The sequence below is a fragment of the Ochotona princeps genome, chromosome 4 (genome assembly GCF_030435755.1).
Source record: "Ochotona princeps isolate mOchPri1 chromosome 4, mOchPri1.hap1, whole genome shotgun sequence".
NCBI lineage: Eukaryota > Metazoa > Chordata > Mammalia > Lagomorpha > Ochotonidae > Ochotona > Ochotona princeps.
Window position 1 is genome coordinate 25,926,172 of NC_080835.1, and position 24,862 is coordinate 25,951,033.

The 24,862-nt window shown below is 56.8% G+C and overlaps 1 protein-coding gene across 1 annotated transcript in view; it reads left to right on the forward strand.

Moving 5' to 3' along the window:
• ABTB2 (ankyrin repeat and BTB domain containing 2) overlaps positions 1-24,862 on the forward strand; it is a 166,101-nt gene that overhangs the window by 135,272 nt on the left and 5,967 nt on the right. Inside the window, exons 4-10 of the mRNA XM_004585412.2 lie at positions 16,186-16,338; positions 17,412-17,577; positions 20,173-20,262; positions 20,714-20,815; positions 22,569-22,665; positions 22,837-22,972; positions 23,817-24,046. Of these exons, the coding sequence (XP_004585469.2) occupies positions 16,186-16,338; positions 17,412-17,577; positions 20,173-20,262; positions 20,714-20,815; positions 22,569-22,665; positions 22,837-22,972; positions 23,817-24,046 (974 nt within the window). The remainder of the gene's footprint in view (positions 1-16,185; positions 16,339-17,411; positions 17,578-20,172; positions 20,263-20,713; positions 20,816-22,568; positions 22,666-22,836; positions 22,973-23,816; positions 24,047-24,862) is intronic.

Here is a 24,862-nt window from a genome sequence, read left to right on the forward strand (position 1 = left end):
GTTGTAGCAGTTCCTTGACTTCCAGAAGGTTTGTTCTAATGTTCCCAGGACCCCAGCCCTTGTCCTGCTGGGAACAGAGGTACAGGTTGTGAACTGCACAAGAAAACTCACTGCAGGGCACAGGTCTTGGATGCACGGGGGCCTTGTCCCATTGAGGACAGAGTGCCTTTTCTGATTGGCCTGCTTGGATGCCTATAGAGGTCCAGGCAAGTCTCCGCACCATTGGCGAGACACTAGCAGTCCTGTAGACACATGGCAAGCGTTGGAATCTGGGATGGCGGCTGCCTAGGGTCAGGTGGCCTAGGCAGGAGTGACAGCTATGGCTTTCAGGAGCCTCATGGCCTAGGTGCAAGGTCCCAAACCTCTCGAACCTTGTTCCCTTGTGTGTATGCTGGAGACAAAGTGGGGGCCTGTGTGACGAGCCCGGTCGACTGAGCACCCACTGTGTGCTAGGCACTCCACACATGGGTGCTTATTGACACACACCATCAAGGACGAGGTGCTCCTCATGGCTCTCTTTCTCAGACAGGCAAGTCCCAGAGCACCCCAGGAACCAGCAGCCAAGGCCACCCAGCCTGTGTTCCCCGTAATTGCTGCAGCACACCATCAGCATCCAGAGAAGCAAGGCAGACACAGCCCTGTTCACCCACAGAGCAGGGACCCCGGAAATGCCCCTACAGGTCCCCTCTTATGCGGTCCCGTTTCTCTGGGAGTTGTGGGCACAAGGCTGAGAGGGGCCTGACACCGAGCAGGAAGAAAATCTGCAGGCCTTGGGCCCAACTATTTGTACTTTGGGGAGAAAGCCTTGTGGTCTCGGGAGCTAGCTGGGGAGGAGGTGGTAGAGCCAGCTTGCTCACTGCCTGGGCAAGGTCCCAAGGGTGCTGAGCTCAGCCTAGTTCCCCAAGCACAGGTGCCCGGGACAAGAGGACCAGGAGCCTTCTATGGTCCTACTGCCCTGGGCTAGTCCACGTGGCCCTTGGGTTGTGGTGTAGCATAGCATGGCCCAGGCCGATGCACTGAGCAGGCCTGCTGCCCTGCACTGGGCCATGTGGCCCTCAGGTTGTGGTGTGGCGTGGCATGGCCCAGGCCCATGGGCTGGGCAGGCCTACAGCAGGCTCTCCTTCTGCAGTCACCATAACATCTTACAGGGTCCCCTGGCCCTCTCCTTGGAGGACCCCAGGCCAATGGCCGAGCTTGCCGAGGAGGGCCCACATGTGCATATGTTTAGCCATCTAATGATTTGGAAACCACACTCTGTGGCACAAATAAATTGGTAGCAAAGGTATTTTTCCATGAGTCATTGCAAATGAGTATTAGACCCGTAGGAAATTGGAACCACTGCTAGGAAAAAAATACAGAAGTTTCAAAAAGCTGACACTCAAAGGACACCCTAAAAATACTTGGGCAAGCAGACTGTCTCAGGCAGACAGGGCTGGCGCTGATGAGACATAGGGCACCCCAGGAGAGCCCAGCCAGCCCTGCCCTGCAGACAGTGGGGCTCCCAAGGCGGCTGGGGCTCCCCAGTGTCCTTGGCAGAGCTGGGGGAAAGCTCACCTGGTACAAAAAGGCTGCATCTTTCTTTCTCCCTGCCTTGTTCGCTCGACACCCTGTTCCTGTGTCCCAGCTCAGGACACCGGGCCCTAACCAGCCAGAATCACATGAAACCTCTGACTTCAGTTGCAACTGTGGATGTCTGGCCCAGGGCCTTGTCTCGGGGGCCTTGCCCACCTAGGCCCCAGGAGCACAGCGTGACCGATGGGCTTGGCAGGCTGCACGGCCCGGATGTTGTTAAGTTTCTGGTGATAATCTCTCATGCCTTACACTGCTCGGGATGGCCCCGGCTTCTCGCTGTAAGGGAGCTACTGTGAGCTTGGTGGGGAGCCTGTGGAAGCTCATGGTGTCAAGGGAGCCACTGTGCAGGAACAAAGAGACCACGTGCTGTGCCTCCCTCCAGTACCCCCAGGAAGCCTGCGTCTGCCTCGGGCTCCTCCCTTGTAAAATGGGGCCAAGTGACTCTGTCCAGGGGCGTGAGGGAGCTGATACCACATGCCCTCTCAAAGTCTTTCTTGCGTGTGTCCAGCCCTTGCACCACCCATAGCGCATCAGCAAGGGAGAACCTGTGTTACTTCCATTCTAGAAATGAGGATGTGGGGCAGGAGGCAGCTAGTCAGGACCTGGATGCAGATCCGAATAGGGCCCATGTGACCCCAAACCGCTTGCTCTTCATGCTGCCAAGTGCCTTCTTTCCCAGGGGGCTGCTAAGATGTGGTTTTAGGGGCTGGTAGAGTGGTGCAGTGGGTTAAGTACCGTCTGCAGCACCATCATCCCATATTGGCACTGTTTCAAGTCTGGATGTTCGATAATTCTGACTTCCAAATAAGTAAATCTTCAAAAAAAATTGGTATTTATTTATTTGTAAGTCAGAGAAAGAGAAGGAAACACAGAGAGATCTTCCGTCTGCTGGTTCATTTCCCAAATGGCTGCAGTGGTCGGAACTGGGCCTGTCTGAAGCCAGAAGCCAGGAGTCTCCTTCAGGTGTCTCATGTAGGCTCAGGGGCCTAAACTCTTTGGCCATCCCTCATGGCTTCCCTGCACATGTTAGCAGGGAGTTGGATCAGGTGTGGAACAACCAGCACTCCACTCATAAGGGATGCCAGCACCGCAGGTGACAGTCTTAACTGCCCCACCCTCACGAAAAAAAAAATAAGGATCTTAGACCTTCAAGGTCCCCTGGGTGGGGGCCCTGGCCCAAAGGGAAACCTTCTCAGGCCCTGCAGCTCCGCTGGCCCCTCGCTGCCCTCATCAGCCTGGAAAGCATTGCAGCAGGGCCCCCCCCCACACCCTCCTAGGATACCACTACTGCTGCCACCATCTCCTGCTCGCCGGCGGCCTCATCTCACAGGCCACCTCATCTCACAGGCCACAGGCAGGCACAAGGCAGGGTCTGAAGCCCAGGATGAGTCCCCGCTGCTGTCCCTGGGAGGGGTGGGGGAAGAGCAGGGAGCCTCCTCACCTGAAATCAGGAGACCTAACCAGTAGGAGGCTGACGGCAGCCCCCCTGGCATCCACAGAGGCTGAGGCTGGGCTAGCAGGACAGCGTCCTGGGCCTCTCAGGAACAAGGAGGAAGGCCACGCAGATAAGCAGGAGGCCCGCCAGCCCACTGCTAACTGCTGGCAGAAACGTCTTCAGGCAGAGAGGAGGTGGCTGTGCAGACAGGTGCACGGGGCTGGAATAGATGGGAAGCCAGCTCTCTGCAGAGACCTCCAAGTCATGGCCATGTCATGGACTGGCAGTGACGACCAGCCACTCGGCTACAAGCCAGCCTGTTTGCTGTTAGCATCAGGCCCTGGACACTGGACCTGCTCCTCCAGCCCTGCCCGGTGACTCTTGTGACGGGAGGTACACTCAGAAGACTTGGGGTCTGCTGGCATCCAGGACTCTACACTGGGAGGCTGCAGTTTGGGAGGAGGCCTAGAAACTTCTGGTGCCTTAGCTGGCGAGGAGAGCCCTGTCAGGAGCAGGGGTGCTGGCCTCCCCAACAGCCACTTTCTGTGGAGGCTGAGGAGCCTTGGACAGCTAGCTCCCAGCAGAGGTAGCATTAGCGTGCTGGTAGGGCTGCACCTGGGACACAGTCAGTGCTAAGTATGGACAGCGTTCTGGTGGGTAGGCTCAGGGAGTAGGGCCTATGTGGCAAGAGGAAACGAGATGCCCAGGAGGGACCAGTGAGGGCAAGCAGCAGTGGGCTGCACCGTGCGAACTGGAGCCGTGGAGACACACCACACCTAAGCACCCACCCGGGGAGGCCCTGTCCCAGGGAGCCAGTTGTTTGTGACTGGGTTTTGTTCCTCTCATACACACACACACACACACCCACTTACTTTCTCAGTATTTGAGGATGAGGCAGGAAGGACCATGGGGCTGTGGTATCAGTGATAACGCTGTTCTGTACTAACCTGACACACTGGATCTAACCTCTAACCCTGTGACTTGTGACAGTAATGCAACAGCTAACGTCATGACTACAACCACCGGTCTAAGTGCAACCAGCCCTACTAGTGCCAGCCAGTTGCCATATTAGAGCACTTTAAAGGCTTTACCCATTCCATAATGCTTCTGCCTATACTTCTGTAATTCTGGCAAGATGCGATATGAGAGGATTGCAGAGAGCAATGTCTGAGATGGAATGATGGGGCTAATGAAAACAAGACAGAAGCTTACAAAGCAGACAATAGCAAGCAGTGTCAGAAGGAGCCGGGTGGCCTCTGGGTGGGCCCTTGGGAGCTCCTTGCCACGTGGGAGCTGGATGACCTTAGGATGTTACTTAGCCCCAGTCCCTTCTCAGCATGGGAGTGACCTCACGGGTGCCGTGCACGTGGGCTGTCGCACTGAGGATAGCACATGCACGCAGCTGTGTTGGGTTTTTTCCCATGTGGGAGGGTCTCTGGCAGGGCTGGAGTGAGTGGGGCGTGGGTGTGAGCACCCTTAGGATTTCTGCTGGACTTTGAAGAGCAGCCACAGAAGGTCGAGCCAGGTAGGTGGCATGAGCAGAAGTCACCTCAGGACTTCTGTCCTTCCCAGGTACCTGTTTGGGGATGGGAATGGACCCACGCTTTGAAAACAAAGGCATTCAGTGATCTGCAAGTCATGGCTGGTTAGCTAGGTAATGGCTTCAGGGTCAGGCTCCAGCCAGTGGTTCCCCAGTGTATCAAGGAAGGTGCGAGGGTCAAGTCCCGCCCCTCCTCCTCTGACTGTGGCCTAAGCAGCTCAGCGGCATCTCCCCAAGCCTCGGTCTTCAGTGCGTGCAGCCTGGGGAGCGGGACCCAAGCCTCCTTGCTCTGGTAGCTTTCCCGCCATCCCTGGGGCTGCCAGAGGGAGCCCACGGCACAGAGGCACCCCCATCACCTTGTCCTCACATAAGCACTTGGCATCCATGCAAAGTGCCCACCCCCAGGCTGTGAGTCTACTTGGAGCAAGCTCATTTATCTTTTGCTCAGTTTGCGAAAATATTTTCTTATCGAATAATAGGGATGATGACAGTGGGGGCTTTATCCTGACTGACTTGTGATTCCCTTAAATACCACTTCAAGAAGATTTGCAACGTTAAGCTCTTTTCTCTCTTCCTCTCCGTTCTTGTGCATTAAATTTCCATCTGTTTACCCAAAATGACAGTCAGTGCAGGCAGGACGGCTCTTGGGTGCATGAAGCACTCGCTCGCCTGATTCCCCGGGCTGTAAGGTGACTTGTTGAAGTGGGCCGGGAACACGGGGAGCTAGCTGTCCATTCCCCCGGCCCCTGCCTGACACAGAACAAGCACTCCCTGCAAGTGGCTGCCATTAGTCGATGGAATTACCATCACTTTAAATCTTTGGAGGGATCGAGTGACTAAGTCAGGTTAAACACATTTGGGAGGTAATTCGAAAAACAGCAGTGATTCAAACATCACACTTACCAGGCCCAGAGCAATAGCCTAGTGGCCAAAGTCCTCACCTTACACATGCCGGGTCCCGTATGGGCGCTGGTTCTAATCCTGGCAGCCTTATTGCCCATCCAGCTCCCTGCTTGTGGCAGTTGATGACGGCCCAAAGCCTTAGGACCCTGCACCCACGTGGGAGACCTGGAGGAAGTTCCTGACTCCAGGCTTCGGATCGGCTCAGCTCCAGCTGTTGTGGCCACTTGGGGAGTGAACAAACAGATGAAAGATCTCTGTTTTTCCTCCTCTCTGTATATCTGACTTTTCAATAAAAATAAATAAATCTTTTTAAAAACAAAATCACACACACTTCAAATGCTGCCCACTCTTCCTCTCAATCACACCTCCATCCTCCAGCTGCTGTCCTTAGTCCCAAGCAAGTGAGGGACAGAAAGAATCAGGTAAACCAGATGTCACAAATGACTTAGACAAGGGCCAACTTGAACAGAGACATTGGCCAACCGACACCAAAGAATGTCAGAGAATCCTCCACCTGGTTCCATGCCTCCCTGCAGGTGTCTGTCACTGTCCACAGCCACTGGCCTGCTGGGCTTCGTGCTGTTTGCCCACCATGGACTGCTGTTGCCCAGGGTTGCACCTGGAGTGGTGCAGTCTGATTTCTTTTATACCAGTTGGAGGCCTGGAGATGGGCAGTGTATGAAGCACCTGCAGTCCATTGCTCTCTGGCAGGTTCATGGTAGCTTGTGGAGGAAGCTACGATCCCTCCCACTTGCAGATGAACAGACTGAGGCCCTGAGAGGGTGTGTGCTGTGCCTGAGGTCCCAGCAGGCAGGAGGGAATGGCCAGGAGCCTGGGGAGAGAGGCTCAAGGGATGCAGTACCATGAGTTCAAAAGTCTACCCAGTATATGTTGGGCAGCGAAATACTGGACATGGGGAGACTCTATGATGAGCTATGTCAATCAGTGGACTCTGCACCAGTCTCATTGTACCTGGATTGTTGCTGATGGTATGTTGGAGCTTTTAATTGATCGGGATGATACTCTGCTGGCTCTGCCTTCAGACCAGAGAGAGTCTCCCTAAGAAGCTGTTGAACTTGACTGGACAATAGGATGCTGGACTCTATGTTTGGTATATGCTTGCAATGAGGGAATCTCAACTGAACTTGAGCTGTGGTTATGCAACAAGGTGGAGGAATCCACCATGGGGAAAGGGTTTGGGGAGTGGTGGGGAGAATCCCAGTACCTATGAAACTGTGTCACGTAATACAATGTAATTAATGAATAAATTAATTTAAAAAAAGTCTACCCGGGCAAACCGCTTCCCTTCCCCAGGAAAGGGAGAGTGGGGCCTGGTGGCCCTTGGGCAGCTTGAACCCAGCTCCAGGGGAAGAGGCAGGGCCTCTGAGGGTGGGCATCTGCCCAGCCTCCATGAAAGAACAAGCCAGGGCTGGGACATACAAAGGAAGCTGGATAAGGGAATAGAGGCAAACAGGGCCGTTGCCCCCCGGGGCAACTGTTGGCCGAGACTTCCTGTCTCATTGTTGTACCACTGGCTGGCTGGTGGGGGGATAGCTGCAGGGAGGGGAGGGAGGTGCCTGGAGTGTTTGTATAACACGGGCAGGCTGCAACAATCGCCTTTGTCCTAGGTGTGATGTTCTGTGCAGCTCCACAGGGAATTGACCGTGCTCTGCCCACTGAGGGATTTCCGAGGCTGAGTTGGAAGCTGTTCAGGCCCTGAAGCCAGGCAGGCTGGAAGCTGGGCTGGCTCTGCAGCCAGGGGCAGCCCTTCCGATCCCGCCCCTCCTTCGCAGCTTTCAAGTGGTTTGGGAAGGAAGAAGGCTCTCGGGACTGTTTAAGCCTAGGGTGCATCCCTTGAGGTTGTGGGTCCAGCCTCCTGTCCCTGGCCAACTTCTAGGGCTCTGAGGCAGCTATGAGTGTGCCAAAGCTGGAGCCCTTGGCTGAGGTTGTGGGCACTGATGGAGAGCTGGTTCTCCCTCATACCAGGGGCTCCGAGCATCAATTAAGTCGGTCCCGGTGTGTTCACTGATTTGTGTACTTGCTTGTTTATGAGAACCAGGCTGGCTGCTGCTGGCCAGCCGTGCCAACAGGGTCACGTGCCTATAAAAGGCACACCAGTAGTGTGGCTCCCTCTCAGGGTGGCTGGAAGGCCTGGAGGTGAATAAGGCTGCATGCTTACTCAGAAGTGACAGTTCCCCACCAGTGTGTCTGTCCCAGGACCGCAGCAGGCCGGAGGTACGGAGTGCAGACTCCGGTCTTGTCCCCAGGGCCTGGTCTGCTGTCTCCCATTCCTCTTCTGGGTCACCCCAGTAAGAGGCTGGCTCAGTGTCACTGGTGGATACTCAGAAATTTCCCCCTTACACAAAGGGGGCTTCAAAAAGGTTTGTGGAAAATGGAACTTAAAAGGAAGGTGTATGATGGCCCCTCGGCCTTTTGGCCGAGATCAATTGTATCTGGTGTCAGTTTAAAAGGAAGGTGTATGAGTCTTCAAAAACTGCATGAAAAAAACATTTTATAAAAAAGCTGTGCATGGATATTGGTGTTTTGGGGTTTTTTTTTTTTTTTTTTTTTTTTTTGGTACCAAAATGAACTTAATTACTTCTTTTCACCAACTTTTTGAAGTACTTTCATATGGGTAAATCTCTGTCAGACCTCAAGACGTGTATGCCTATGGTTCCTTCTAGAAGTTTCTAGAAACTTCACATGACCATTAGAATAGTCACCTTTCTACCTTAGATTACGGGAACTGGGGAAAACAGGTGCTGTGATTATGTTCGTGCGATTTCCAGCAGGATTGCTTGTCCTGAGAGCCTACACCAGTCTCCTTCCCCATCTCTGTCCTTACAAGCTGTCTGTGGGGAAAATGAAGCAGAAGAGTCAAGCCCTGGGGTCCTCCCAAGCTTCCCTATTGGCAGAGGCCAGCGGATGGCCAGCAGGTGCCCTTGGAGGAAAGTGTGCCTGAGCAGGTTAGAGGCCCTGGGCTGCTTTGTGGTGGTTGAGTGTGTGGTCTCTGATCAGAAGCAGGTGTCCCAAGCACCAACAGGACAGCGGGTGGTGGCCACACAGCAGCAGGCATGGGTGAGGTACGTCCAGGGGAGCCACACCCCAGCCGGCTGGCGGGAGGCAGCTCTACAGTACCATCTTGGTGTGTGGGAAGCAAGCCTGCTGGACCAGCTGCTCTTCCTCTGGGCAACCACACGCTGGGGTGCTGTGGCCTGGGAAATGGGGCAGACACACTGGACCTGACAGTGCCAGGACCCACCCCACTTCACCCCACTTTGTGGGAAGGGCGGGGTGGAGGTGTGTGAGCAGTCTGTCCTGGAATCCAGATCGTTTCACCAGTGAAAGATGCTATCCTGGAGTCAGGTGCAGTTGCCTAGGATGGGAGTGGTAGGACTGTACCACACACCCTCCACCCAGGCTGTGAGTCTTCCCCAGAAGTGGAGGTCCAGGGAGAAGGTAGATAAGACACACACACACGCTAATTACAAATGGGGTCCATGCTGTGTATGCCGCAGGATACAGTGCCAGCAGGGAGAGTGAAGCCCTACTTCAGGGTGGGCAGGGTGGTGTGAGCCAGGGGGACCCTAGTGCTGTGTGACCATACGTTGCAGTTCACCAGGCACCAACCTGGTTGTCCTGGTGCCATGGGCAGCGGCACTTCTGTTATCTCCCAAAGGGGGTTCAGCCTGGGGAGCAGGTGGTCATGGTGCCTGCTCCTCATCACGAAGGTGCAGGATGTAGGCCAGAGACTGAGCTGAGCTGCAGGGGGGTATGAACACTCTTCATCTGCCAGCTCAGCCCCTCACTGTGCTGTGCAGGAGGCAGGCAAAGGACTTCCTGTTCACACCTGTGTGGCTGGGAAAGCTATAGAGCCTGCTTTATGAGCAAGGAGAAGGGCAGTATCCCCTAATCCAAAAAAAGTTTGAAAAATGCTCTGCTGTCTGCCACTTGGGGAGTCCCAATGTGACACTCAACAATAGGCCACATTCTGGTAAGAAAGAAGGCATAGTTTAAGATTTTGAAGCATCTTGGCTTTCAGATTAGGGACACTCTGCCAGCCAACTGCTTGCAGGTGTCCCCAAGTCCAAAACAACTCCAGGATCTGAGGCCCGTCTTCCCAACATTAGTGGTAAACGGTTCTCACCCTGTGTGAGAATTGGATAAAACACAGGTGGAAGGGACTGGAGATAAGTGTTGTCTAAGGGACAGTCTCTCGCTGGCCCTGGGTTCCCCAGGCTGCACACAGCAGCCCTCCCAGCTCCCTGCTCACATCTGGCTCCACTGAGCCTGGCCATGGGCCGAGGCAGGGAGGCACTCCTGTCCTGATACCCCCGTGCGGATCCAGGCTGGCTTCATCTAATGCCTCTCCCTCTGCAGCACATGAAGCTAACAAGCAAAGTGCATTTTCCGCATAGCAAAGTCCGAAACGTCGCCCCCAGCAGGATCCTGTGAGTACCCCGCAGCCCGGCTCAGACGGGACAGGACAGGCCTGGGGGTCCAAAGAGAGAAATAGACCCGCCTCTGCCTCCACATGAGCCAAACCATTCTGGTTTACCAAGCAATTTCTAGAAAAATAATTAGTCCAGGATGTGAGCTGGACTAGAATCGCTTCCTTTGTGCAGACAGTGGAAGCCGCCTTCAGGGGCACAATGTTGGTTTTATTCTATGTGGATGTTTTGGCTTGGTTTGGGGCCACGGTGGCTCTGAGGAAATCTCAAGGAAACCTGGCAAGGGCCTGAGCTGCCCACACCACAGAACCAACCGTGACCTTCCCAGAGAGGCCTCTGTCTGTGGAGCCCGGGTGGGAGCAGCTGGGCATTTCAGCAGATTCCTAGCTGTAGCACTTGCCGCCCTCAGTCCCGGCCTGGTCTATGTGTTTCTGCATAGGATGAATTCAGGACCAGCCCTGGCTGGGGGGTGGGGCATGTAGGACTGAGGATGGGCAGAGTCATGGCCAGCCCCTCCCTGGATCTCTGTCCTGTCATTTTCTAGACTCCAGGGAAGGGGTGTGGAGCTTAGAGAGTGATGGGGGAAAAGTTTACTACAGAGCAGGCCTGAGGCTGCCCGGGCTGTCCCCCAAAGCCCGCTAGCTCTGCAGGCCAGGTCTACACTCTGTCACTTGTGTGTGGGTACACGGAGGTGTACCCCCAGAACCTCTGCCTGCAAGGCTGAGGTTGAGGGCGTAAAGCTTTCCCATGCCTGGGACTCGGGGTCCCACAGCCTCTGGTTACAGGCCTGTGCCCCACTTGCCAACCTGAGTCTCACTCCAGGCCCCTGCCCTCCTCGAGGAAGAACAGAGCCTGCTTTGAGCTGGAAATTGGAGGCGTTTCCTGTTCCGTGTTGTCGAGACGCTACTGCTAGGTCTGTAATCCCAATAAATCATAGACTTGCCGAGTGGGGCAGGGTTTGTGTTTTGTTTTCTCCCTCCACCTCTTCCCCGACTCTCTCAAGCTTTAGGGACCTCTTATCTTAAAACTGAGGCTTCAAGTTTATGCTCCATTTTTGAAAGGAGAGAAAATGGCTTTGGTGAGCCTAGTTCTGTCCAGGGGCCTCGTGAAACCCTTGACCTGGCATCATCAGCTTCATCTATGTGATGCAAAAGAAACGAGGCCGTCCCTCCTCCGGCAACACAAGGTCCCTGCCTCCTTGCAGCCCAGTGTCCTTGGGGCGTCTCCTGACCTCTCCCCCCTTGGTAAGAATGGCACTCTCTGCCCTCAAGGACAGATGTGCCCAGGCTGTATACCTGTTGCCATTCAGGCCCAGCACAGACCTCACCCAGAGCGTGCTGGGGTGGCAGGTCACCCGCTCGGCCTGCCAGCAGCACGCATGCTCCTGACCCCCTGCCTCCCGGTCTCTGCTCCCCTGTGTGAGTTTCTTTGCCTCCCAGGCCAAGAGCCTGCCCTGCCAGAGAAGTTTCCACCTCCCACTCTACATAGTGGTGGCGTTTGTTTGCTCTGTTTTATGAGCTGGGCTGGGAGGAGGTGGTGGGCAGCGCACTGGCAGGCTGCTGCGAGCTCTGCATGTTTATCCTTGCCGTGGGGGGGAGGCCGGGAGCCGGCTGCTCTCCAAGAAGGCTGCAGTGGAGGCATGGGACCAGACCCCTACAGCCTCTTCTGTCCTTGCTGTTTTCTCTATCAACAGATATTACACTTAGTAATAACAGTTTATGTTTATGGAGAACTCCGAGCCCTTGAAAATGTGCTTCCCACTGTCTTGAGAAATGGTCCCGCACTTTCCACCCATTTTGCTGGTGAAGCGCCTGAGGCTGGGTCAGGTAGGGTAGCTTGTACAGACTCAACTGGATGGCAACACAGGCCGGCTGCCTGTGCACTTGGTCACTGTGTCGCAGCCACGGCTGCTGTTACATGGAGTCTGTGAGATACAAGTGGAGTCTTATGGAGGAAAACCTTGCCCGCTTGTGTAGTAGAACAGCAGGACCAGGCAGAGTCCCAGAGCTGGTTTGGTTGCATGGAAGTGAGCATGCTGCAGGGAAGGGGTCCGGGATCCCCAGATCTCAGGGCCAGGAATGTATGAGCAAACCACTCATCGCCAGGCTGGGCAGTGCTGGGGTGCCTGCCCACTAGCCCCCAAGCACTGCTGTCCTGGTTTGAGGCGCAGGTCCTCCCAGGTCCCCTGGGGTCCCAGTAACTCACTTCAGGAGCCCAGGGCAGCCAGGCCACTTTCCCAATGAGATGGAGTTTGCCTTTGCACTCTCATTTTCTTGCAAGTGTCTGGGGGTATTTCCCAAAGGCCACGTGACGTGAACGTGTCATCACCGTGGCCCTGCCTGGGATGTGAGCATGCATATTCATGTGCTCGGACGTTTTCTCAGTTTGCATTCCCGATGCGATCAATATCGATGGAGGAACCGTACACACACTAAGCTCACTGAGGTCCTTGGTAATTTTGAAGCTTATGAAAAAGGGTCTTGGTGGCAGAGAACTGCTCTTCTGAGCTGTCAGAGTCAGCCAAAGAGAAATTTAACCAGCAGAGGGGCTGGCTGGATGGGGTGTTCTCAGCCAAGACCTGTCCCTGCCCCTCCCCTGGCCCGGGTCTGGCACGGCAGATGGCTGCATCGTGGGCATGGCAGTGGATGGACAGGCACGGAGCAGGGCTCCCTGCTTCCTTGGGAGTCAGAGCAGCGAGCTCCCAGGGACAGTGCAGACATCCGTCACTCCTCAGGGGCCCTTGACCCTGGAGTTGGAGCCACGGCCCTTGCAGATGGGAATTTTATAGGGATTTTCCAGAAGGCAACACCAGCCAGCTCTTCTCGGCGTGCCCACTGGGTGAGGTGACATGAGCAGAAAGGAAGCGGGAGCCAGGGGCCCACAGCATGTGTGCAGGGTGGGGGCGTGACAGAGTCCAGAATTGCTTCTCATTTGGCTTTCCTACAAAACCCAGGCCAGGGAGAGAGGCCTGAGGGGGTTCCTCCAGGGCCTGCATGGCCTGGGGTACAGCCACATATCCGAAAGAGGACGGAGGATGCAGTTGTGTGTGTTGAGAGCAGTAACCTGCTGCATAACTCAGTAGTCAGAAGCAGCTTAAGGTGTTCCTCGTGGAAAGGGGTTTAATGCAGGGAGTTATAGGCACACTAACAGAAAGTTGGAATTCAAGGAGCAGGGCTAGACTGGGCCTTTAGGGGTGACCCGAGGAAGGCGTAGGACTTGGCCAGCCTGCCCACATCCCTGCCCAGGCTAGCCGCCCCACACCTCTGCCCAGGTCAGCCACCTCACACCCCTGCCCAGGTCAGCCACCCCACACCTCTGCCCAGGTCAGCCACCTCACACCCCTGCCCTGGACAGCCACCACACGCCCCTGCCCAGAGAGCCACCACACACCTCTACCCAGAACAGCTATCCCAAACCCTGCACGGACCGCCCCACAGCAGTGGGCTGGAGCAGACCCTCCGGGCTGTGACTCAGGGTAGAAGGTGGAGTCAGGACCTGATTGTTGTTACCTTCACCAACACCCTCCTGGCCCTGAAGGCCCAGGGGAGGGGGTGCCTGGACACACAGGAACTTTCTGCGGATGGATAACAGGACAGGGGGCACTGAGCTGGCTGGCCTCTGCTTCATACTCAGTTCTGTTTATGTTTGTGTTTCTTTTTTTTTTCTTAAGATTTTACCTATTTCTTTGAAAGGCAGAGTTGGAGAAAGAGAAAGACCTTCCATCCAGAGGTTCACTCGCCATATAACCGCAATAGCTAGAGCTGGGCCGGGTTGAAGTCAGGAGCTTCTTCCAGGTCTCCCACATGGGGTAGCTGGAGCCCAACCACATGGGCCATCTCCTGCCACGTTCCCAGGCACTTCAGCAGGGAGCTGGATGGGAAGTGGGAGAGCCTGGGTTGAGCCAGCATCCCGTGCGACAGGCAGTGGCTTAGCTGGCTGTGCCACAGCACCAACCCCTTTCACTTCTTATTGGAGGAGCTGAATTTGTGTCCAGAAACCCCCAGCTGCAAAAAATTCTGGGAAATGTAGTTTCACCCTTGTGTGTCTCCACACATGTGGCAGCATGGACGCTGAGTGAGCTGACACCCAGCAGGCCACCAGGTTAGCAAGACACACTTTGTCGTGTGTTAGCTCTCAGGGGTATGAGGCAGGTAACGAAGATGTCGTCTAATTGGACTTCCTGATTTCCCAGATTGCCTGCTGGATTTCCCCCGGTGCACTGGAAGACGCCAGCTTAGAGGTTTAGCAGCCATGCCTGGCACCCGGTGTTGGCTTTCAGCCACAGTGTGAAAGAGTGATCGGCAAGCTCATGAGTCCCCTTTTCTCCCCACTTCAGTCTTTAAAGGTTTAAGTAGAGCTTGCGTGTGGATCAGAAATAACACACACAGCTTCCCTGTGTCTGCCTTCTAGCCTGGTCATGTGAGAATTCAACACTTAAAATACTGGTGGGGGGGGGCGGGTCCAGTTTACTATTTGCAGTTGGGGGAGACTTTAACCCACAGAACACCAGTTCACGAATGAGTTCTCGTTCCTTCCTGGACTACCCAAATTTCCCCTAGAAAGCCCTGGTTCCCCACGTTCGTGAGTCAGCCCCACACCCTTGAAAAGCCCATCAGTCTTTTCAGGGTCACCCCACAGGGTACTAGTGTCTGTGTGCAGTGATTGGCAAGCGCTGATCAGGAACCCTACCTTGTCAGGCCCTTTGTTGGGCCCGCTTTTGAAGATGGAGGTATTCCTCTTGATTGCTTTGGAGAGAGGGGATCGGAAAGGCTCTGGAAGGAGCCAGCAGTGGATTTGAGCTTCACCAGGATTAATAAGGTCTCAGCAGGCCATGGGGAGGGCTGGGCACTCTCCCTGGAGGAGATGGGGGCAAGCGGAATGGACTTGAAGCATGTGTGTTGGCCACCTGACATGTTCTGGTACCCAGAGCGCGCCAGGGCTGGGGAAGGTAGGAGTGGGATTTGGGGCACCCTCGAAGCCAATGCAGGCAAGCCCCCTGCAGCCTGTGGCGCCCTCCTCCTCACAGCCACCCCGACAGTCAGGGAGGGGATCCAGCTAGGTAACTACAGTGACAGAATATCCAAGTCCCCCTCTGCCTCAGCTGCCCTGGCTGATTGGGTGTCCTGTTTCTGTTGTCCATAGAAGCTGCCTTGGCCCCTCCAGGTGAGAAATACATCTCTCTGGAGGGCCTGAGCTGCAGGAGGCCATGATGGTCTCCAGCCATGGCCCGCAGGCCTCTCCCAGTGTCTGGGTCCTGGTTGGCAGTCTTTGCTGCCTGTCAAGGGGCCAGCCGGGCCGTGCCCAGTGCTCCAAGTGAGTGGGGTGTGTCTGAGCGCCTGGCCGCCTGCCCCTGGCCTGCTGCCCGCTCCCTGGCTGGCTTTAAAAGGCAGGCCAGAGGGTGGCAAGGCTGAGAGGCGGGGCCGCCGGCTGGAGCTGGTATGCTATGGAGAGAACAGCCATGAGGGGGCCATGTTTGGGGGCTGCCTGTCCCTGGGCTGGGGGGAGCCACAGCGTGCTGGGTGCCCTGTGAGTCAGGAAGCTAAGGGCTGGTCACCCAGCCCTCCATGGCTGTGACAGTCGTTGGACTGCAAAGAGCTCTCCCGAGGAGCTCTTGGCCAAAAACAAGAGAAAGGAGCCTGCTCTCCAGTGCCAGGGGCCCTGCCTCCCTGCAGTCACAGCCGAGTGGGAGGGGCAGGCCCAGGCCAGGGAGAGTGGTAGGATAATACCCTGGGCACTGGTCACAGTCCATGTGGACGGCGCCCCCTGGTGGCATCTAGGGTTAACAGCCTCCTCCCTCTGTCTAGCTGTCCCTCCTAGACCAGGGAGTCTGCCTCCCTACGCGCTATGCTGCGGCCTGAAGCTGTCAGGGCCACCTTCCCTGAGACCCCAGTGAAAAAGAGTGACTGTCAGTACACACAGACAGCAACCCTGAAATAGGGACATACATGTCGCAGGTGAATTGGGCTCAGGGTTGCCATCCGAGGCAGCACTGCTGGGCTGGAGCCTCTTTCCTGCACACCCTTCTCCCCTGAAGGATCTCTGGGCTATGCAAAGGGGGCAGCCTAGAAACCCTGGCTTGAATATGCACAGGGCCCTAATACCATGAGCCCTGCCTCTGGTGAGCCAGAGTCAGTTCCATTGCTGCTTGGGAAGCTGTGGGTCAAGGGACTGGGTTTCAGCCACTGCTGCCACTCCTTCCAGCTGGGCCCCCCTCTCCCCTTGTGCCCTTTCTCTCTGACCCCTCCAGTCCTCCCTGGGACCTGACTTCGATCTCTGCCCCCCAGGCCCTTCATGCTGCTGCCACCGCTGATGGAGTGGATGCGTGTGGCCATCACCTATGCCGAACACCGCCGCAGCCTCACTGTGGACAGTGGCGACATCCGGCAGGCCGCCCGGCTGCTGCTCCCTGGCCTGGACTGTGAGCCCCGGCAGCTCAAGTATGGAATCGGGCAGGGAAGAGGCCCAGCAGTCCCTCTCAGCTCCCTGCTCCTGGTAGCTGGGGTGGGAAGGGGGTAGTCTGAATCCAAGGCCCACGTGAAATGCACGCTGCCCCAAGGGCACCTGCTGCAAGGGCCAGGTCTGTGAACACTGGCCTGCTCTGGGCCTGGGTTCCTTTTAAGCTGCAGGCTGGGGGCAGATGCATGCTGGGGCTGGGCAGGAGCCCCACCGTGAGACTCTGTTAACCTAGTGGGGAATGGGGTAGTGGAAGGGCTCGTCCCAATTCACACGTAGCACCCTACAGCCTTCGTGTCTCTGCTCCTCATCTCCTTGCCAGCGTGCCCCTCTTGTCTTACATGAGCCTGCTGTTCTGGAGAGTGTCCCCTCTGACCCCCTTGGCCTCTGAGGGACTTAGTTTGGGGGGGGCTGTGGGGGAGAGGTGTTTTGTAATCCTCTCCCCGAATCCCAGTTATGGCTTCTTATATCTCCATCTTGAGATGAACTTGCTGCACTTGGGTCCAACCAAGGCTCCAGGCTGGAGTTGCCTGGGGGACCAGGGACTGTGTATCCTGTGTGGCCATAGAGTGAGCTGTGCCTTGCCTCGATCAGGTTGTGTTGATGGCTCATGTGGCTCCTAGACCACTTTCTGCCTTCCCCAGTACTCCCTGGGCCTCAGCAGGAAGCCTGGAGGAGGGGGGAGAGCCAAAGACACTAGAACTTGGCTGTCATTACTGTCCCACGGGCTGAGGTGCAGTGTGCTCCAGGCAGACGATACGGAGCCAAGTGAAGCAGCACAAGCCCAGGCTGGAGCCTTCCTCCTGGGGGAAGTCCCTTGGTGGTTGATTCAGCTGGGACTTGGCTTCCTGGTGCATCTGGCAGCTGCTGAGAGCTGAGGACATCCCTTATCTTGCTAATATTCATGGAAACATGGGAGGACTATGTGACAGAGCATGGCTGGGACAAACGCAGCTGAGCTGATGGCAATGCCTGGTGCTGGCCCAGTATCACCTGCCCACTGCCCTCCGACAGAGCAGGTGCCCCGCTCACACCCACCCTGGTCTCTTCTGGGCAGGCCTGAGTGCTGTTTTAGCTCCTTCCGGAGGCTGGATGCGCGGGCGGCAACCGAGAAGTTCAACCAGGACCTGGGCTTCCGCATGCTCAACTGCGGAAGGACGGATCTGATCAGCCAAGCCATCGAAGCCCTGGGGCCGGACGGCGTGAACACCCTGGACGAACAGGTAATTTCCAGGTGCTTGCAATGACTTTCTTTCCCTTGAGAGCTGCTTTGCTCCATGCTCCCCCTTGTACCAGGAGCCCCACCATTCAGGGTGTGGTTTACCAGTGGGGATCCCCCTCTGGGCCCCTAGGGAAAACCTTTCTCACATGGGACTTGGCTTCCCATGGGTTCTGCATCCCGCTGGATGGCTGGAGGCTGTCCCTGAGGGTGCAGGCCCGAGGAGTAGGTTGGTATGTGGCTGTTGATCATAATCACTAGCACCAGCGTGAGAGTGGGGCTGGTGCCAGCTGTGTGCCAGGCCCAGAGGAGTCCTGTCCTTCCTGGAGTTAACATTCTGTGATAGTAAGAAACAGAAACAGAGGGGACCAGCGTGGTGACACAGGGGGACAAGTGCCTGCCTGACATACCAGCATCCCAAGCAAACACCGGTTTGAGTCTGGGCTGTTCCACTTTCAATCCAGCTGCCTGCTAATGCACCTGGGAAAGCTGTGGAAGATGGTCCAAGTCCTTGGACCCTGCACCATGTGGGAGACCTGGATGGAGTTTCAGCCACCCTGTGCTGTTGTCACTGCCATTTGTCCCATTTCATAGATGAGGAAACCGAGATTGCTTTGCTGAAAGTCACACCAGCCATGGGGAGCAGGGCCAGGAGGGGGCAGAATCCGGCATCTTGACCATGTGGGACTCCTGTTGATCCATTTGACAGTATTGTGTGAGCAGGATGGGCACACATGGCCATGCTATGGGCGAGCCCGTGCAGAGGTGTGGGGAGAATGCAGTGACCACGTGAGGAAGCTCCAGGTGAACCATGGGCCAGGGAGGGGACAGCAGGGGCCCGGGTAGGCATCCTGCTGGATGGTTCTGGACTGAGCCTGGCAGGAGGGCAGGGCTGCCCTGGACCCAGGTGGGGTAGGCAGCCTGGCAAAGACTGAGCGAGCGTATGATGTGGGGCCCTGCAGACACTGTGCTCCTGGGGCTGTGGGCTTCCTCCTTTGGCAGCTCTTGAACTTGAACTTCAGACAGACCTGGGGTTGAGTCCTCCAGGGCAGTCGCTGTGGCTTCCAGTTTCCTCATCCTAGAGATGAGCGATGCGGCACCTGCCGTGTGGGGCGAAGGTGAGAATGTGCAGCTGTGCCTCGTAGCTGCTCAGGGAGTGGCCGTGCAGGTGGTTGTTGATACGGAAGGCGTTACCTAGTGGCCAGAAGGGCAGAGGTCAGTCCTGATAGCTGCTCATCACCTCCAGAGGGAACAGGGACAACATGAAAACAAAGTCACTTCTCCCGGGACTCACAGCCTGCTTTAAGTGGGAATTGTGTACAGATGCGTGCAGAGAAGGCACAGGTGTCTGCGGAGACAGCCCAGCCAGCTCTGCTCTCAGTGCTCCATCCTATCTGCCCCCTAAACGGGGCGGGTGAACCTGGGGCCGGAGCAGCCCTCTCGCACCCCACAGGATTGTAAGCCTCTGCCCCTCCGGGTGCCAGACAAGGATTGATGAGGGAAGGAGATCTTGTCTACACACAAATCACCTAATAAATAACATTATAGGGCGCTGGCCAAGTGCGTGCTGGGATCCAGCTGCGGAATAAACACAGGGCCGCCTGCCTTTGCTATTGAAGCCCCCCTGAAGAAGACTCCGAGCTAGGGAGGCAGCCCCACTCCCCCACCCCCCTGCCAGAGGAGGATCCCAGCTCAGCTGTCAGGCCACTAGCTGCCCAGTAGCACAAGATGTTAGAGTTGTGCCCTGCACGCAATCCTAGGGGACACCTCGAAGCAGGAGCCCTGGGGTCCAAGTCCCAGGCCTGGCTGTTGGGGACCCCTGGGCACTCAGCTCCATTTGCTTAAGGTGCAGGCTGAGAATGGAGCCTGCTACCAGGAACAGTCAGGAAGTGGGGACCACACACAAATCGCTCAGCACTGTGGGTTCCGCACCCAGGGCCTCAAATGGGAAAATGGCAAAGAAGACACAGCTGTGGCCGGAGCAGCGTTGCTATTTAAAGATTTATTTATTTGAAAGGCAGAATTACACAGAAAGACAAGAGAGATCTTCCATCTGCTGCTTTATTCCCCAGATGGCCACAGCGGTCAGCACTAGGCCAGGCCAAAGCCAGGAGTCAGGGGTTTCTTCCAGGTCTCCTACGTTAGGTGCAGGGGCTCAAACACTTGGGCCTCACATGAGTAGGAAGCTAGATTGGAAGCAGAGCAGCCGGGACACCACCTGGCCCTCATAGGGGATGCTGGAATTGCAGGTAGAGGCTTTGCCTGCATGCCAACATACCCATAGTGTGCAGCCAGCACTTTCGAAGGCCACCCTAAGAGATCAACACTGGTCCCACTTTCAAGACAGACACCGGGGCACAGCAACTTGCACGGAGTTGACAGCTCCCAGTGGGGCCTTTGCAACCCAGCCTTCCCCCTGGCTGATGTGCTGTGTTGACTGTGGGAACGGCTCCCACCCAGCCTTCTCATGCATCCATCCAGCAGGCATGGGGAGCTGAGCGTGAGGAGCAGGGCCTGCAGGAGACTAGTGGCCATGGGGCCAGGCCACACCTGCGGGATGGGAGCCAGGTGTCCTAAGTGTCTGTCTTTGCTCCTACAGGGGATGACCCCTCTGATGTACGCGTGTGCTGCGGGGGATGAAGCCATGGTGCAGATGCTGATTGATGCTGGGGCAAACTTGGATGTCCAGGTGAGCAGGTACCGGGAGCTGCACCCGCCAAAGGTCACCTCCAGATTCAGTGCAGCCATACCTGCTGGCTGGGATGTCTCGGGCAATTGGCAGCTGCCCCTCTGGGCACTGCAGATGCAGGATACCAGAGATCACTCTTAGCAAAGAAAATCCATGAAGATGTCCAACAGGGAATGAGCTGAAGGGGAAAGGCCAGCCATGATTCCATCGTGGAACCTCTCCTGGTTTAGCAGCTGAATCCCTCTTCATCTCTTCCATCCCCACTTTATTATAGCTCTGCCAGACCCTGAGGCATCCCCAGCCCAGGGTAGACATCAACAATGGAGCACTGGTCACACACAGTGCTCCGGGCAGATACTATTGATCGAACACAGAAGGCATTCACCCATCCCTGCAGGGTGCCTTCCTGGGACAGGTGCCTACATTGCCCATCATCTGTGGTGTTTTTCAGGTTCCAGGTACCTCTCCCAAGCACCCCTCCGTCCACCCCGACAGCCGGCACTGGACTTCGCTGACGTTTGCCGTGCTGCATGGACACATCTCCGTGGTCCAGGTGAGCACCTGCCAGGTGCAGTTTGAATCCTCTGCTTCCAAGCCTCACCTGGGTCAACAGGTGCCTGGAATGAGATGCAGTGATAGGGCGAGAGGCTGGGCCCCCCTGCTCAGTTTGGCAGAGCCCCTCCTGAGTGACCTCAAAGGAGAGGTTTATGGGAAGCGTGTGTGTAAGAGTTAGGGAACAAATCTGAGGTCAGCGCCAGGGCCCCGCTCACCCTCCTGGTGTGGCTGTCTGTCTCGGGGCGAGGCAGGGTTCAGGTCCCTTGCTTTTTCTACTCCCTCATAATCCACCTACCACAAGGCCAGCTGGAACCCTGCCATACACCACCACCCAGCTCCTGCTAGGCTACCAGGGCCTAGCTGGGAGGCCCCGACATAGTTGCTGGCTTGGATTCATCATTGCCAAGCCCATCTGGCCCCCAGGAGGGCCCGCATGAGTGGCCCTGCCGGCCAGCACACCTGCCTGCTCCTCTAAAGTGCTGAGTAGATCTTTGACCTGGGCCCGGGCAAGGCCTGCAGGACTGTGCCGTGGGCTTGTCTGGCCAGGTGCCCAGTTTCCTGCTGCCTCCTCGGCCGCCACACTGGCACAGGCTAGTTTCCAGCTGCCATCCAGCCCTGCTCCTGCGCCACAGCGGAGCTGGGAGGTCAGCCTGGACTGCTCTCAGCCTCCTGGCCTAGTCACTTGCTGGGCAGGGACTCCCTAGGCTGCAAGCACAGGGTTTGTGTCCACACTTTGAAAGGCCAGAAGGTTACTCCCTTCAGAGAACCCAGTCAGGAAGGGTGAGCAGAGCCGGAAGTCAACCTGGGAATGATGCAGCCACCACCCTCACCCCCAGGCTCAGCTAGAACCGCCTGGTATCTGTTAACCTTGCCCCAGCTGTCTCAGACCAAGCCTTGTCCTTGCTGGAATGAGACCACCTGTTCTCCAGTCTAGAGTCCCATTCTGCCCCAACCCCACCACCAGCCAACAGGGGGCAGTGCTGAGTCCCTCTGAACAAGTAGATGTCCTCACTGGTTGTAGGGTTCCCCTGATGACATTAGACCCTGTGAGGAGGGTTCTGGGCTTCTTCCATCTGTGTGGGAGATCCGATAGGGAATGGTTGACCTCAGAGTTCTCGGCCTATGAGGGCACTCCAATTCCCTGTGATCTCCTTGGCAGTTGAGATACAGTCCTTGGTGAGGTACCAGGAGTTTCCGGGGTTAGGATACAAGCCTCCTCCTGTTCCACTCTGGGGTCCCCTCCTGCTCTGTGCATAAGACCTCCTGTTAAGAGGCTGTTGGGATCGCTCTTGGATCCCACTGTATGTCTTTATAGTGTTTGCTAATGCCTTAAGCAGATTCGAGTCTGCTGCATCCCCGGGTAGGTTGATCCCCAACAGTGCCACCAGCAGACCCCTCTGAGCACCTCACAGAGGAGGAACAGGGGGCCTGGGGCACCTTCCCTGGGCCACTCACTCTCCCGTGGCTCATGGGAACACCTGCTGTCTCCAAGAGCCCATCACTGCTCCCTATCCAACTGGGGTTGATGCTTTGTTCTGCTCATCTGTGTGAGTTCTTAGGAAAGAAAGAATCCGATCAGAACTTAGGTTTGGTCCCCATGGCCACCAGCATGGAACTATCCAGAAACTTGGAGCCTCAGGGGTTACCTACAGGAGGAGTGAGTTTGGAGAAAACTCAGGACCCAGTCTCAGACCACCCCTGACCGCACCACGCTGAGCAGTATCCCTTTTCCCTGCCTTTGTGCCTGGCAGCTGCTGCTGGATGCTGGCGCCCACGTGGAGGGCTCGGCTGTGAGCAGCGGGGAAGACAGCTATGCGGAGACTCCCCTGCAGCTTGCCTCGGCGGCTGGTAGGTACCCAGGTGCCCTGCCACCCAGGGGCCTCCAACGTCCAAGAGGTTCTGTCCATGCCTCCCTGCCATTTCACAAACTGAATGGGCACCTAGGACCCCTGAAACCTCTCCTTCCAGCCCCCGGGGAAGGGGAGGCTTCCCTTCATCCCACTCACCTAATTCTCCTAGGGAACTACGAGCTGGTCAGCCTGCTGCTGAGCCGCGGCGCCGACCCCCTGCTCAGCATGCTGGAGGCCAACGGCATGGCCTCCTCCCTCCACGAGGAGATGAACTGCTTCAGCCACTCGGCCGCCCATGGCCACAGGTACCTGCCCCTGGGCTTCCTGGGCACACCAAAGCAGCCTCTCCAGGAGCCCACACAGGCAGAAGAGCAAGGCCCAGAGACCCTGCCAAAACAGGGGCCTGTGGATGGGTCAGCCAGGGAGCTGTGGGTCATGCAACCCCAGGACCCCCAGGGGCTGGGTGTTGGGCCAGGACCCCTTGGTAGCAGGGCCTTACTGGGACCTCCCAACACCCAGGGGAGGCCAACCATTTCCTAGCAAGGTTCAGCTCTCTGCAGCGGCCAAGTCTGGGCAGAAACATGTCCCCTCCTGGGCTTGGCAGTGGCACGCTGGTACCCACCGAAGGTGGCCGCAAGGGAAGCTAGAGAGGGACCCCACCCCCAGGCCTATGAGAAATCATTGCCTGCTATGGCTGTGCAGGTGCAGCTTGCTCTGTGGGGACAGCCACAGGCTGACATCAGGGCAGGTGGAAGGGTTCTGGCCTCGCCTTCCCCAGCCCCTCCTCCCCAGACCTGCACTGTCACCTCGGATGCTTTTGATGGATGCTTTCTCTCCAGACCTTCCCCCCACCTGGCCCCACCCCCAAGTACTGACACCCTGGCTTTCAGCTGACCAGGACACAGAGCAGTGGACGAACCTGCCTGAGATCACACAGCAGGGAGGCAGGAGCCAAGTTCAGCTCCAAAGCCCACGACTGCAGGGCACAACCAGGATGGCTGTCCTGTACCCTGCCTGTCTGGGTGGGGAAGGCACTGAGCCCTCAGATGCTCCTGTAGCACCCACGGGGCCATGGTGGCAGCTTGGATGGTGCCACCCATCTAGGGTGAGGACATTGCGCCTCAGCTCCTTCTGTCCCTCATGCCACAGAAATGTCTTGCGGAAGCTCCTGACACAGCCCCAGCAGGCCAAGGCCGACGTGCTGTCCCTGGAGGAGATCCTGGCCGAGGGCGTGGAGGAGAGCGACACCTCGAGCCAGGGCAGCGGCAGCGAGGGGCCCGTGCGGCTGAGCCGGACACGCACCAAGGCTCTGCAGGAAGCCATGTACTACAGCGCTGAGCACGGCTATGTGGACATCACCATGGAGCTGCGGGCGCTGGGTGAGGCCTCACGCGGGTACACATGCAGGTGACACAGTTGCTCCTCTGTAGCCCAGACAGGGCCACAGAGTGGCCGAGAACAAGGGGGTGGCCTGATCACACCCGACCAGAACGCCCCTCAAGGTCACAGTCCCAGCCCTCTGGCCCTGCTTCTTCCCTGTGCATAATCCCATGATCCGCTGCAGCCCCGTGTACGGAGTCGGCACATCCAGTCACACTGTTGACCTAGCCCACCCCAGGACTTACTGTGTCCTGCAAGGGAGGCTAGTCAGACCTGGGCCTAGTCCTACGTCAGGCACACTGGGTAACCTTGCCCAGGACAGGTTTGGTGCCACCTCAAACCAGAGCCATGATGCTGTTACCCTCCTAGGGTCACAGCACAGCCCGTGCTAACTAGGCCAGGTGAGCTGCTGCCAGCCTCGGTATCCTGTGCTGGACCCACCTACAGTTTGGTCCCAGGCGATGCCACAATCACCGCCAGGAAGGTTCTCCAGCCACAGTGAAGCTGGGGTGGGGAAGACACCTCTTTCTGTAAGACTTAGTTTTGGGGGCTGGTACACTGGCTCAACTAGCTAATCCTCTACCTTCAAGTGACAGGTTCACATATGGGTGCCAGCTCATATCTTGGTTGTTCCACTTCCTACCCAGCTCCCTAACTGTGGCCCAGGAAAATGGCAGAGGATGCCTAGGGACCCTGCACCCAAGTAAGACACTTGGAAAGAAGATCCTGGCTCCTGCCTCTGATTGGTTCAGCCCTGGCTGTTATGGCCATTTGGAAAGTAAAGCAGCAGATGGAAGAGCTTTCTGTCTAAAAAT